General features: G+C 43.3%; 1 protein-coding gene across 4 annotated transcripts in view; it reads right to left on the bottom strand.

Annotated features, from left to right (window-relative positions):
* Nucleotides 1-341: 341 nt before the first annotated feature.
* Nucleotides 342-15,704, bottom strand: part of LOC122559556 (rho GTPase-activating protein 8-like) — a 108,783-nt gene continuing 93,420 nt past the window's right edge. For all 4 annotated transcript variants that reach the window (XM_087997390.1, XM_087997389.1, XM_043709223.2 and 1 more), the window contains 2 exons: nt 6,367-6,470; nt 342-1,712 (listed from right to left, as the gene is read on the bottom strand). In XM_087997390.1, the coding sequence (XP_087853516.1) occupies nt 1,515-1,712; nt 6,367-6,470 (302 nt within the window). In that variant the 3' untranslated portion in view covers nt 342-1,514. The remainder of the gene's footprint in view (nt 1,713-6,366; nt 6,471-15,704) is intronic.

Consider the following 15,704-nt stretch of genomic DNA (forward strand, 5'->3'; position numbering starts at 1 on the left):
CTAGGTGCATTTTAAAATTTGTACCTATGTTTATTCATGTGTTCAATGTTGAATTTTATGACTTGAAGTTAGCAAGTAACAAAATTTCTCATTCTTTCATTTGAAAACTTTGTAATTGGTTTATTTGTGTTGATTTAATGAACTACACTTTCATTGAAGTGTGAGACAGCTACGTGCTAAAAAGAATGCTGTCAAACAGATTTCATCCCCACTGTTATTAAACCAGCAGCCATGATCACCACAGCAACAATAACCACCACAAACCCTGGGCAGAATCACAATCAGAACAGAAAGATACATTTTTTTTCTTGTATAAAAATAATAGTTACAAAACCAGACAATGGAGTCAATGTCACATTTTATTAAATTAACAAAAATATAAATACATAGTGGATAATAAAAAAAAACTTCCTTCCCTGTTAAATACACATTGTCAATTTGTGGCACAAGTGGGCTAGTCTCCTTTCAGCCAGCACCTCAGACTGGAGCAAACCCAGTGTGCAGAGTTAAGAGTCTTTACACTGACACCTGGAACAGTCTGATGTGAAAGAAACCTTAATGTTCTCACCTCGGCTGCTAATGTTTCAAGATCTTAAATTTTAAAGTCTTCATATTTCAGCATTAATGTTCACTGAGAACTCAGAATGAGGATTCCCAAGCAGAACGTAAGGTAAAACTAGGACAGGGGAAGAAATGTTTTGTGTTGAAGCTTTCTGCTTTCCTTTGACAGATCCATCACCAGTTTCCGTACACTTGTTGCAGGCACGATATAGTATGACCATTTCCTGACCTTGGGAAGCCAGTTTTCCTACAATCTGCCCTCAAACGCGAGTGACATTAAATACATTTGGCCTTATTTACTCTTGTTAGATACTTCGCTTTTACATGATTGGAAAGGAAAACATTCATTTCACAGCCCTTAACAACTATGTGCAACAGAAGATTAATACTACTTTATGGCACAAATGCGCGAGTCACACTAAGATTCTATCTGGACAACACATGAGAAATTGCAGATTTTTCGCAAATGTTGAATACTAAGAAATATCATCATTTTCTTGTTTAATCCTTGCACTACACACCCATAGTTCAGCAGGCAAAGGACAAATCTGCACCTCCCCTACTGTAAAGGCAAAACTAGATCAACAAAAGGACAAAGTAACAGGCATATCAAAAGTCTACTACATTTCTAAACGGTTTTACTGCATAATAAACAAAAACGCTGATTTTTTTGATTTAGTTTTCATGTTTTATACAGATAATTTGAAGAGGATTTGAATGACTTTTAACTAGCCAGTTGGAACAACATTTTATCACTTACTGATATAAAGACGGTGAAGAAGCAAGAGACAAACAAAATTCAAGCATCAAAATGTGAGAACCATTCGATCAGGCTCTGTGGTTTATGTAACAGAATACAGAACAGACAACTGCTGTTGCCTGTTCTATCAATAACATGGGTACCCATTAAGATCAGTTGACTTTGAGGTGAGGTGCAGTGTTTGTAATAGTGTTTATGGCAGCACCTCATTAGGCAAAATCCTAGAGGTGAAGACCTGGTTGTAGTACTCAATCAGTAGCTCAGTAAACATGTTTATTGGAGTTAGAGCATGCAACGTTGCAGGTCCATTCGTGGGCCAGATCAGGTTCACTCCAAAGACACATGCCAGGTTTGATGGGTTCATTTTATTGAAGATACTTTCCTGCGATACCTATAAGACACAATGGACTTTATTAGATTTTTGCAATATATCAATGCAAAATTTATCTACAGATTTAGTTAAGAGTTGTTATGGTTCTAGTCTAATTATTGTTCTTGCAGGAGTATGGGGCAAAGATGGTATCCTCAGAGCAGCTCAATATGGAGTGGGTGGAGATTCAATGTAATCTGGGATAATCTGGCATTATTGGTGCTTTTGAAAAGACAATAGGTTAGGGAATAAACAAGGAGTAGATTTTGACATATACTTCATTGCTATCATTTTTGATTTTGAGAGTCCCATTATTCACTTTCAAGACTGTCTTACAGCGCCCACATCTTAGATTAGATTAGATTTTAGATTAGATTACATTACAGTGTGGAAACAGGCCCTTCGGCCCAACAAGTCCACACCGACCCGCCGAAGCGAAACCCACCCATACCCCTACATTTACCCCTTACCTAACACTACGGGCAATTTAGCATGGCCAATTCACCTGACCCTGCACATCTTTTGGACTGTGGGAGGAAACCGGAGCACCCGGAGGAAACCCACGCAGACACGGGGAGAACGTGCAAACTCCACACAGTCAGTCGCCTGAGGCGGAAATTGAACCCGGGTCTCAGGCGCTGTGAGGCAGCAGTGCTAACCACTGTGCCACCGTGCCGCCCACAGACATCAAATTTACCTTAATGCAAAATGGCAATTTTCCAAAGGAAAGAGAAGTTCTCCATTGGTTGGAGTCATGCCTCATACAAAGAAAGATGGCTGCCATTGTCAGAGGTCAATCACCTCAGCCCCAGGACATCTCTGCAGGAGTTCCTCAGAGTAATCTCCGAGGCCCAACCATCACCAAGCTGCTGCTTCCTTCCATCACAAGATACGAACTGCAATTTTCCCTCCCACACGGTTGACAATGCCCTCCAGCGCATGTCCTCCACTTCCCACACCTTTAACCCCACCCCTCCCAATGCAACAAGGACAGAACCCTCCTGGTCCTCACCTACCACCCCACCAACCTCTGGATACAATGCATCATCCTCCGCCACTTCCACCACCTACAAACAGACCCCACCACTAGGGATACATTTCCCTCCCCACCCTTATCAGCATTTCGGTGAGACCATTCCCTCCGTGACACCCTTGTCAGATTCACACCTCCACCAGCCCACGCCCCACTTCCTGCCACCGCAAGAAGTGCAAAACCTGCGCCCACAATTTCCCCCTCGACTCCATCCAAGGCCCCAAAGAATCTATCCACATCTGACACAAATTTACCTGTACCTCTACCAATGTCACCTATTGTATCCACTGCACCCGATGTGGTCTCCTCTACATTGGGGAGACAGGACACCAACTTGCGGATCGTGTCAGAGAACATCTCTGGGACACCCGCACCAACCAACCCCACTCCCCTGTGGCTGAACACTTCAACTCCCCCTGCTACTCCACCAAGGACATGCAGGTCCTGGGCCTCCTCCATCACTAAACCCTAACCACCCGATGCATGGAGGAAGAATGCCTCATATTCTGCCTTGGGACCCTGCAACCACACAGGATTAATATGGATTTCACCGGTTTTCCCATTTCCCCTCCTCCCACATTATCCCAGTCCCAAGCCTCCAACTTGGCACCACCCTCTTGACCTGTCCTTCACCTTTCCCATCTATCCGCTCCACCTTTCTCTCTGAACTATCACCTTCTCCCTCATCTTTATCTACCTATTGCCTTCTCAGCAACCATCCCCCACAACCCCACCCCCCTCCCATTTACCTGTCAGCCCACAAGCCTCATTCCTGATGAAGAGCTTATGCCCGAAATATCAATTCTCCTGCTCCTCAGATGCTGCCTGTCCGGCTGTGTTGTTCCAGGACCACACTCTACTCTGATCTCAGCATCTGCAGTCCTCACTTTCTCCTAGGTGCACAATGTCCCGCAGTATTCTGCAGCTCCTCAGATACAGAAGCAGCCTATGTCTATATGCAGAGAGACCTGAACCATATTCAGGCATAGGCAGACAAGGTGCCATAAACACTTGGATCACATGAATGCCAGATAATGACCAACTCCAACAAGTGAGAATCTTATCTTGCCTCCTTGATGTTCACTGGAAAACCCATCACTGAATCCCTTCCCATCAATAATCTGGGGTGTTACCATTGACCAGAATTGGACCAATCCTATAAATATACAACCACACAGCAGGTCAGAGACTTAGGAATTCTGAAATGGGTAACTTCCTGACTTTCCATAGCCTTTGCACAATTAACAGGGCACAAGTCAGGATTGTGATGGGATACTCCCCACTTATCTGGTTCAACTCCAGTAGCACTCAAGCAGCTCAACACCATCATGGATAAAGTAGCCTGTTTGACTGGCGCCTCATCCAGCATCTTAAACATTCACTCCCTGCATCACTGATGGCATCACAGCACCAGCAGTTTCAACCATCTATCAAAGATGCTGCAGCAGCTCGCAAAGCTTCCTTTGACAACACTTTTGAAATCGACACCTCTATCAAGGGCAGCAGGTACATGGGAACACCACTACCTCCAAGTTCCCCTCTAAGGCACACTCCATGCTGACTTGGAACTATATCTTTGTTTCTTTACTGTTACTGCGTTAAAAACCTGGAACTTCCTTCCAAAGATTATTGTGGGGGTGTACCTATACCATGTGGACTGTAGCGATTAAAGAAGGCAGCTCACCTCCCATTCTGAAGAGCAATTAAGATAGGCAACAAATGCTGCCCTGTGACATGGAAACACACACACACCAGTACACAGGACAAATGGACTTTTGAAAATTCATATTGACACGTCATGGCCCAGACTGGCACAGTGATAACAGCCAAAAATCTCATTATACACCAGAGGAACAAGGTCTGCCTCACTGTCTCATTAAGCATTGAACCATAGTGAAAGAAATGTTTCCAAATATACAAACACTTTCCAAAAATGAATGGTGTGAACTGATGGGGCCTGCCAGGTCTTTGAAAAATGGAATGCCATTGCATGTTGCTCAAGTGTTTCTCAGGCCAACAAAAATCAACTACTTCAAGAATTTATACCAAAGAGTATAAAGATGGTATCTTTTCATTTTTCTGTCTGTCTGATTGCAGACTGAAATGCAAAAGGAGCTGGTTTAAAAACCAAGGATTGTTGAAGGATGATCGCATTTTTAAAAACAAGCAGTTGACATAAAATCAGTGAGCAAGAACAGGCCATTTCGCCCCTCACGCTGCACTGCCATTTGAGAAGGTTATGGCTGATCCTACTGTAACCTCCAGCCCTACGTTCCCACCTAGCACAGAATATTTTTAACATGGAACGGAATACATTGTTAGCAAGCAAAGGAGCAGAAGACAATCAAAGACTTCCTTTATGAAAAGATGGTGGAAGCAGCATTCCAAAGATGAACAAGTCCCAGAAAAAAGAAAAATGTCTCACCCCATCTGAACAGGTCAGAGGTCACATGACAACTGATCATCTTCCAACAGATTTATCTGAAATCATAAGCTTTCGGAGTGCTGCCTCTTCATCAGGTGAAGTCTTCGCCTGTTGAAGGAGGAGCATTCCAAAGCTTGTGCTTTCAAATAAACCTGTTGGACTATAACCTAGTGTCGTGTGATTTCTGACCTTGTCCACCCCAGTCCAACAGCAGCTCCTCCACATCGTGGCTGTCTTTGGAAATGTAACCATCATGAGTGAATTAAGTAATGGGCCTTTATGTGCACCCAGGAAGCCAAATACTATATTGGGATTTGAAAGACTAAAACAACTAGCAGTTTCAGCTTGAGGGGCTGCAGGCAATTAATTCAGAACAGTACAAAATTCAGTAACAATTTCAACTGTTTTCCCAGTTTAAAGTATTAGTATCACCATCAGAATCTCTGCTTCAAATCAATAGGCCAAAGAACTAGAATTCTGTTTCAGAACTGCCTTTCCATGAACATAAATAGCCATTAATCTTGGGCATTTCAGTGATTTGTCTAATGATAGGTGTATACCATGTTAGCTCCTCCATCTCACAGATCAGCAATGCCTCAAACAGCACCTCCACACTGCACAACTGTGCAAGGGTTACGCATCCACCAAAGGCCTACAGATACTGAAGGCTGCAGATGTCAACCCCAACTTGTGCTGAATTCCCTGACGTAATATTTCTGTGTGAGAGAGGGGTGGAGTTAGTCAGATTGCCATCTGGTGACCTCTGCTGAAAATCGTACATCTGGCCTTCAGAGAAAGGGACCAGACCCAATTCCATCGCAGTTTGAATGGGCCACAGCCATCTACCATCCAGGCTGATATGCAAGCCCTGGCAATTTGAATATGTTTTGTTTTAAGAAACAATTGCCTAATGCAAAGGAACAGTGGTCTAACAAAAATAAACACTGAGAAAGCCTGAGGGGGGTGAGGGAGAGAGAATGATCAAGGTGCAGCACAAAGTGGTACAGTGCCCACTTCCCTTTGGCTGTTGGAGAACACCCTTTCAACATTGTGTTAGCTCACCAGGTTTGTGCAAATGCTTCTTTACAAATCTGATTTAAGCTGCTCTACTCCACTGCATATCACTGTACTTATGGAACCACATACATATAACAACCAAATATCAATCTTTACAAATGACACATAGAGCAGTGCACAGTTTCTTTTTCAATACTCACCATGTTAAGAAAGCATATCAGGTATTTTGCCACAATGTAGTTGTGTTCTGGAAGTTTTTGTATTATTTGTTTGCATCGAGTTACTCGTAGACTGCTTTCAACACCTAGAAAGAATTGTTTTAAAAGTGAACGCATCAGTTAAAGCTCAAGTCAACTGCATAAACAAAAACAGCAGTGACATGTACATTGTCAGCTGCTAACAATATGTGCCCACTTGTACCACGAGGGAGTTGGTCCTGTACCAGGAGGCTGCAGATTATCTACAGTAACCTGGTGTGACAGTCTGAGATGCTGATGTACTGGTGCTCAGATACAGCCTTAAAGGTGATCCTTTGTCTGTAGGCCCTGTGTTGAGGTTCTGCCTCATTCTAGCCAAGTGAAGGTGCACCTGGCTGAGGAGAAGGAAGCTGGTGGTGACATGATACGTGTGTGAAGTACCTTACTACACACTGGCCATCAGCTGCCAAGCAGCAGAAGCACTCTCTCAGTGGCCATGGCTGAACTTATTTAGTTTCACTGATAAAAGTCTTCCCAAGCTTGTCAGTCTCACAGAGAAAGCTCTTTGCTCTATTCACTGCGTAGTTAGCTCCATAACCTTTAACAGTGGTAAAAGTAGGAAGTAGGTCAATCTTGAAACTTCATAAGTGACAGTTAATGCCATTTTTATATTATCTTACTAAATTACCAACAGATCAAAAGATTCCCACCCCACATTGTCTCTCACAATAAAAGATTATCTTGGACTTTGCCTTTGAGTGTACAACACAGCTTTTACCCTCGGCCCCCAGGCATTCTTCCTAACTGTATCCAATTGTTATGCAAATGCAATGATCATTTCATTCTCATCAGCACATATATAGATACCTCTGCTTGCACCATCAGAAAGAATAGTTCTGTATATAGAGTGATGAAGCAGAGCAATTTTGGCAGTTTTCTTTTAATGAGAACAGTTTAATCGCTTTAATAGCACAGATTTCCTGCTGACTGATCCGCATTAACCAATCTCATTATGACCCATTTGACATAAAGTTATTTTATAGTTTAAAAACAAGTGAAAACTATCAGCCAAACGTCTGCAGCTTTAAAATATTTAAAATGAAGCACGGAGCCTCAGTGGTTAGCAACGCTGCCTCATAGTGCCAGTCAGGGGAAATGCAAAGTAATAGGGGGGGGGTGGGTCTGGGTAGGAGGCTCTTCGAATGGTCAATGTGGACGCGTTGGGCTAAATGGCCTGTTTCCACACTGTAGGGATTTTATGAATTCTATGAATTAAAAGGATCTTCACAGCCAGTGCCACAGACTATAGAGCCCTGGGGCTCTCACTTTACCAGTTGAGCAGTTTTTGAGGAGCTATGGTGCTGGCATTTATTTAAGGAAATCTGGAGGGGGGTTACAGCACAGAAAGTGGACCCTTGCATGAAGACAGTGGGTTTAGCATTTTATTAGCGGGAGCATTCTGTTCAAAATATGTTGCAGAATGTACCCTCTATCTCCATAATTGTCTGATTTTCAGCCAAGTATATAAAGAGTGTCTTTTCCCTGGCCGTCGAGCTCTGGTCTTTGTATGCTCCTTCACTCTCTCTCTCCTTGTCGACAGCAGAATCTTTTGTGCTACGTCATCCAGTGAGCTGTCCTTTAGCTGATCAGTTGTGACTCGCACAATAAACTTCTGGGCATCATATCCAGATTTACTAAATTAGCATGTACAATTTGGACAGGGATTACCTAGCAGTGATCAAAAAAGTTCATTTTTTCTACTTCTGAACTCAGGGACGCAGAATTCAAATATTGCAGTCTCCTCTTCTCTCACTTGAGAAGAGACTTTAGTTTTTCTTGGAATAAAAATGAACATCACTTTCAGAGATTCTGTATACAGCACACAAGAGCATTGTGAAAATTCCGACTGTAGCTGTAATTGATTGTAATACCCCCATTTATTTCCTACATCTCCTGAAGGAAAGGCTTCACATTGGGATACAATTAGGCACAGTCAGTCCTGACAATGGTGGCTGGTATACAGCCCCTGTCAGCCCTTCAGTACTCAACAGTTAGAGAGTTTCAGTGCTCCTCGAAGTAAGTTGACCTCTTCATGTTTGACCTGTAGATTGTTTACCAGCAGTTTGAGGCGATATCAGCATTAAGGTCCATGCATAAATATCCACTTCTCAAAATGGCATTCCCAACAAATTTGTTACCTTTCACCCACTCTAGCAACCTTCACAGCTGAACAAGCCACTAGTACAAAGTATAGCACAGGGCAGAAATGTAAAAGGGTCCTTTTTGATTTGCACGCTTAGAGTAGACACACCAGGACAGAGGAAAGTCTACATTGTCAATCTGTTGAAATATAATGAAACCAATACAGGCCAAAAAAAAAACTGCTTTTGCAATTATCAGCTACTTTTGAAGCCAAGGACAAATTACGGATTGAATGGCAATTGTTACAAATTTGTTTGGTGATGCAAAAGTACTAACTTACTGCAACTCCAACAGCTTTGATCTGGGTTCATTCATTACAAGTTGTTGATATCAGCCAAGGTGACAGCTCATTAGTGGTGTCTCTGCGGAACACTAACTGTAAGGCTGAACCTACAAGATATCCCTCAGCCCTTGCACAAAAACTAAGCAACCTATTGCGCCTTATTGTAATACCCATTTTTCATGCATTTATCTCTACAATAGCAGATTCAGCTTATATTTCACACTGCACCAGAAACATTACTCCTCACCACTTTAACCTTGCAGATTACTCAGAGAAAACCATTAGTTCTTTTTGTGAGATAACTGAAAGGAGCAAAACCTGTACCAACACTGGAAGGTTTATTATCTAGTCATGATGTAAAGATAACATGCTTGTTACATTTCAACTGATTAGAGCTAGCTCTAAATTCTAGTACCTGCATATGTCTGGAATTGCATGTCAGATCACGCACATGTTAGAACACAGAACAGTACAGTACAGGCTCTTCAGCCCTTGATGTTGTGCCGGCCTTTAATCCTACTGTAAGATCAGACTAACCTAAATAACCCTTCCATGTCGCTGTGCAAGAGTCGCTTAAATGTCCCTAATGTACCTGACTTCTACTACCATCACTGGCAGTACATTCCACGCACTCACCACTCCATGTTGTGAATATTTAGTTCATCATTCATAAGTTTTAAAAATTAAAAACAAAACGCTATTATAAAGTTTTAACTATACAAATGGGAAACTGGTGAAACTAACTTCGAAGTAAATGAAACACAATCGATGAATAATTAATTTTCTGAAGTTTGTGAAGGAACCAGGGAGTCTGGACGAGTTGTAAAAAATCTATGAGCAACAGAAATTATTCACATTGGTTGCAGAATCAACCAGTTGTGCTGGAGGTAAAATAATTTGTTGGCATTTTTGTTTGAATCATCTGAAAGCATGCCACTTCAAGGAGGGAGTATATCTGGGTTTTGCTTAATGAATTAGTGTGTTTGCTGACATAAGCAAATAGTTTTGCCTGGGCTTTGTAAGGGAAGAGCAGTTGGAAGATTTGCTCCAGCCTGCAACTCAGTAAAGGAACCATCAGGGGGGAATGGACAAAACTGTCTACAGCCTGCGCATGGAGCTGAAGAGATCAAGTCATGAGGTCTTTATAAGATATTGGAGAATCACTAAGCCAAAAGTGAATTGCTGTATAATTTGTACCTCAGGAAATTCCAGAGGTGCTGTTGCCTTTTTTTAATTTCTGGGACCAGCCCAAAAGGTCTTTAAAATTTCACAAGTTAAGGGAACTCTTGGGGAAAGAATAAAACTGGCTTTATGACATAATTTCATAAAACTATCATGTGAAGTTAATGGTTTGTTTTGTTTCAGTTCTCATCATATAAATGGTAATGTTTGGTGTGTTCAAAACATGAAATCTGTAGCGTAGATCTGTCAGGTAATTGCTGTGTATTCAGACTTCTTTTACAAACATTAAGAGACCCTAACAGGATTGTGACACAATGTTGCTCCATATCAGAGGAACCGAAAGTTCCTAGAGTACAAGATACAGTTGGATCGTCACGTTTTCCACACAATTATATAAGTATTAACAATACGTAGATGATAGCATTGATGTATACAGGGTTCTGTTCATAAAACTAATGGCTGTCACTAGTGGGCAAGTTCTGATATACATCAAGGATTTCCAAAAGAAGCTATTTTGAGACATCACTGTAGGGTGCTGGGAGAGGGTACAGAGAGATAATTATCTGTGGCAGGATTTTGTTTATTTCATGAATTTTTGTAATGAATTTCTCCAAGTCCTGAAACTGTGGGAATGTTATATAAAATAGTTCATTAAAATCAGCATGCACTGAAGAGGGTACAGAACCACAGGTAACACATTATACACAGACCTCAATTCTACTCACTGTACACTATAACGGGGCTTCAGTTGCGTAGCAACTATCCAAACAAAGTGAGCTCAGAACAGACTCAAGTACTTTCTTTTCCCCAGTTGTGTGCATTATTCCTACCATGGTGTGACCATGAAAAATCAACACACAGTTAAAGACAGAAAACATGAAGGAAAACACAGAGGTTATCAATGTTAAGGAGCATGATAATGAATTTTTCACATCAGTACCAGCTGACATTGTGAGGGAGACAACTACTGATTCAAGATGCAAATCCCATGCTATGAAGCAAAATGCTGAGACAAGAAACACAACAGGGCCTACATCAGAGACATAAGGGCCAACCTCACCCGGGCCATCAAAGAGGCAAAGCGTGCACACGCACAGAGAATACACAGCCACTTTCAGGACAGCAGCGTTTACGTGGAGCATGTGGAAGGGCATCCAGACCATCACCAACCACAGGACAGCATCGCCTGCTTGTGCTGGTGATGCCTCCCTCCCGAATGAGTCGAACAACTTCTCTGCACGGTTTGAAGCATGGAATGATGTGGCAACGAGGAAACCTGCCTCCCCACCCCCTCCCAATGACCAGGTATTGTGTCCTACCATGGCCAACAATGAGGAAAGCCTCTATGCAGAGTCAACCACAGAAGGCTGCTGGACCAGAAAACATCCCTGACAAACTGCTTAGAGGATGCTCTGACAGACGTTCTCACGGACATCTTCAACATCTCCCTGAGCTGTACCATGGTTCCAATGTGCTTCAAGGCCGCTACCATCATCCCCGTCCCAAAGAAGCCTTCAGCATCCTGTCTCAATGACTACTACTCCCTGCTGTACGTACACCCATCACCATGAAGTGCTTCCAGAGGCCCATGATGAGGCATATTAAAACCCTGCTGCCCCCTCACTGGACACCCTGCAGTTCATGTATCAACCCAACCGCTCAACAGATGGTGCCATTTCCACACCCTCCATCTGGCCCTCACCTACCTGGAGGTGGAGGACACCTACGTCAGACTTCAGTTCATAGACTTCAGTTCTGTATTTAACACTACTGTTCCTCAGCACCCGATTGGAAAGCTAAGTCTGCTGAGTCTAAATACCTAAGTAACTGGATCTTGGACTCCCTGACTAGGAGACCTCAGTCAGTCCGGATTGGCAACAGCATGAACACCACGGCACTGAGCACACCCCCCCCATCCCCCGGGCAGCAATGCACAGGTCGAATCACATCATCAAGTTCACTGACGATATGACTATAGTGGGTCTCATCATCAGGAAACACAAGTCATCATACAGAGAGGAGGTGCAGGGGCTAACGGACTGGTGCAGAGCCAACAACCTGCCTCTGAACGTGGACAAAGCAAAAAGAGATGGTTGCTGACTTCAGGAGGGCACAGAGCGACCACTCTCCGCTGAACATCGTTGGCTCCCCTGTGGAGATGATGAAGAGCATCAAATTTCTTGGCGTACACCTGGCGGAGAATCTCACCTAGACCCACAACACCAGCTCCATAGCCAGGAAAGCCCAGTAGTGTCTCTACTTGCTGTTCAGGTTGAGGAAAGCCCATCTCCATCTCCACCTCCACCCCCCCCACCCCACCAACCCCCCCCCCCCCATCCTCATCACATTATACAGAGGGTTCATTGAGAGTTGTTGCATCACTGCATGGTTCGAGAATTGCACTGTCTCGGATTGTAAGACCCTACAACAGATAGTGAGGACAGCTGAGAGGATCACCAGGGTCTCTCTTCCCTCCATTACGGATGTTTACACCACATGCTGCATCTGAAAGGCTAACAGCATTGTGGAAGACCCCACACTCCCCTCACTCAAACTTTTCTCCCTCCTGCCATCTGGCAGAAGATACCGGAGTATTCTATCTCTCACAGCCAGACTGTGCAACAGTTTCTTCCCCAAGTCAGACTCCTTAACACAGTATGATTGGACTGTTTCCATCTGAAATTCTTTGCATGACTTCAAATTGCTGCTAGAAAAATGTCTATTATGCATCATTTTTCTATTATACTGTAACTTGTGTGTTTTGCACTTCTAATGCAGTTTATGCCATGTACAATTGTGTAGTTTGTGTCGTCCACGTAGCACCCTTGGTCCAGGAGGAATGCTGTCTTGTTTTTACTGTATCAGTTGTATATGGTGGAAATGACAAATAAAAAGCTTCTCTCTCTCTCTCTAAATGTGACAAAACGTACACTACAGTGGGATTCATTTGGGCGGAGGTGCAGATGCTGGAGATTACAGTCAAGATTAGAGTGGTGCTGGAAAAGCCCAGTAGATCAGGCAGCATCCAAGGAGCAGGAAAATCGACGTATTGGGCAAAAGCCCTTCATCAGGCAAAGTCCCACCATTTCCTGATGAAGGGCCTTTGCCCAAAACATCGATTTTCCTGCTCCTCAGATACTGCCTGACCTGCTGTGCTTTTCCAGCACCACTCTAATCTTGACTGGGATTCATTTGGACCAGGGAATATTTTTAACTGCAGTGTGTGATAGATAGATAGTGGAATCATACCATATAATCCCAGCCCAAGAACGAGCAGCAGGATCTTTCTGATGGGAGAGTTTACAGCCCATGCTGCTTGCACAGGAAATTTTTACCCTCTTCCCCATGTCACACTCTTGCCAGACATGTTCCCCTGGAGTGGGCCTCCTCTTGCTGCAGGTACATAACCACAGGGGCAGGATGGGGCACTAAGGGCTTCAAATGGGGACAAGGGTACCCCATTGCCCGATGCCATTCCACTGCTTCGGCTCAAAGACTGGTCAAAGCGGGCGAGTTGACAGACCGCAGGCCACAGCCCTAACATTTTATAAGCCCTCCCTCCATCGACAGAAGAGCCTCTTTAAACTATTGAGAGCAATCGAAGGCTTCAGGAAGGAGGCTACGTTTGCTTAGGAAACAAAAAGGATATGGTAGCACTGCAGGGCAACTGTTTCAATAGAGTACCCAGAGGAAACGGAAGGGAAAAAATTGTACACACATTAAAAGAAAGCAGCAACTAGAGTAAAGGATGAAAAAAAATTATAAAAAGTTAAAGATGACAGCCCTTTACTTAAATATGCTTGCAACGACAAAGATTAGTGGTAAACCAGAGGATTGGGCAAGTATTAAAAGCTAACAAACAATGTCCAAAAGTATAGGGAGAAAGTTAAATCTGAAAGCAAACTAACAAGTAATACCAAAACAGATAGTAAGAGCTTCTTTAAATCTTTTAAAAAGGAAGAAAGATGCCAGAGTGAACATTGGCACCTTGGAGAACAAAGTTGGGGAAATGAGAAATGGAGAGCCAGGAAATAGTCATAGAGATGTACAGCACAGAAACAGATCCTTCGGTCCAACCCATCCATGCCGACCAGATATCCCAACCCAATTTAGTCCCACCTGCCAGCATCTGGCCCATATCCCTCCAAACCCTTCCTATTCATATACCCATCCAAATGCCTCTTAAATGTTGCAAGTGTACAAGCCTCCACCACTTCCTCTGCCAGCTCATTCCATACATGTACCACCCTCTGCGTGAAAACATTGCCCCTTAGGTCTCTTTTATATTTTTCCCCTCTCACCCCAATCCTATGCCCTCTAGTTCTGGACTCCCCAACCCCAGGGAACAGACTTTGTCTATTTATCCTATCCATGACCCTCTAAATTTTGTAAACTTCTATAAGGTCACCCCTCAGCCTCCGACGCTCCAGGGAAAACAGCCCCAGCCTGTTTAGCCTCTCCCTATAGCTCAAATCCTCCAACTCTGACAACATCATTGTAAATCTTTTCTGAACCCTTTCAAGTTTCACAACATTTTTCCAATAGGAAGGAGATCAGAATTGCAAGCAATATTCCAACAGTGGCCTAACTAATGTCCTGTACAGCCATAACATGACCTCCTAACTCCTGTACTCTGACCAATAAAGGAAAGCATACCAAATGCCTTCTTCACTATCCTATCTACCAGCGACTCCACTTTCAAGGAGCTGTGAACCTGCACTCCAAGGTCTCTTTGTTCAGCAACACTCCCTAGGACCTTACCATTAAGGTGCATAAGTCCTGCTAAGATTTGCTTTCCCAAAATGCAGCACCTCGCATTTATCTGAAATAAACTCCATCTGCCACTTCTCAGCCCATTGGCCCATCTGGTCAAGATCCTGCTGTAATCTGAGGTAACCCTCTTCACTGTCCACTACATCTCCAATTTTGGTGTCATCTGTAAACTTAATAACTGTACCTCTTATGCTCACATCCAAATCATTTATGTAAATGACAAAAAGTAGAGGACCCAGCATCGATCCTTGTGGCACTCCACTGGTCACAGGCCTCCAGTCTGAAAAACAACCCTCCACCACCACCCTCTGTCTTCTACCTTTGAGCCAGTTCTGTATCCAAATGGCTAGTTCTCTCTTTATTCCGTGAGATCTAACCCTGCTAATCAGTCTCCCATGGGGAACCTTGTCGAACACCTTACTGAAGTCCATATAGATCACATTTACCGCTCTGCCCTCATCAATCCTCTTTGTTACTTGCTCAAAAAACTCGATCAAGTTTGTGAGACATGATTTCTCACGCACAAAGCCATGTTGACTATCCCGAATCAGTCCTTGCCTATCCAAATACATGTACATCCTGTCCCTCAGGATTTTCTCCAACAACTTGCCCACCACCGACGTCAGGCTCACCGGTCTATACTTCCCTGGCTTGTCCTTACCACCTTCCTTAAACAGTGGCACCAAGTTAGCCAACGTCCAGATAGTATAACTGTTGAATAAATATCTTGTGAAAATCTTTTCATGAAAGAACGCTTAATAACATTCCAAAGCTCCTAAATTAAGGGGCTAAACTTGAGGGTAGTGATGAGAAGAGGAAATAAACACAGTACTTAACACGAAAAAAAGAATTACTAGGAAAACTGATAAGTCTCCTGAACCTGATGGACTGCAGCCTAGGA

Source organism: Chiloscyllium plagiosum, unplaced genomic scaffold (genome assembly GCF_037043375.1).
Source record: "Chiloscyllium plagiosum isolate Xiang-an unplaced genomic scaffold, Cpla_swu_hap1 HiC_scaffold_19, whole genome shotgun sequence".
Classification (NCBI taxonomy): Eukaryota; Metazoa; Chordata; class Chondrichthyes; order Orectolobiformes; family Hemiscylliidae; genus Chiloscyllium; species Chiloscyllium plagiosum.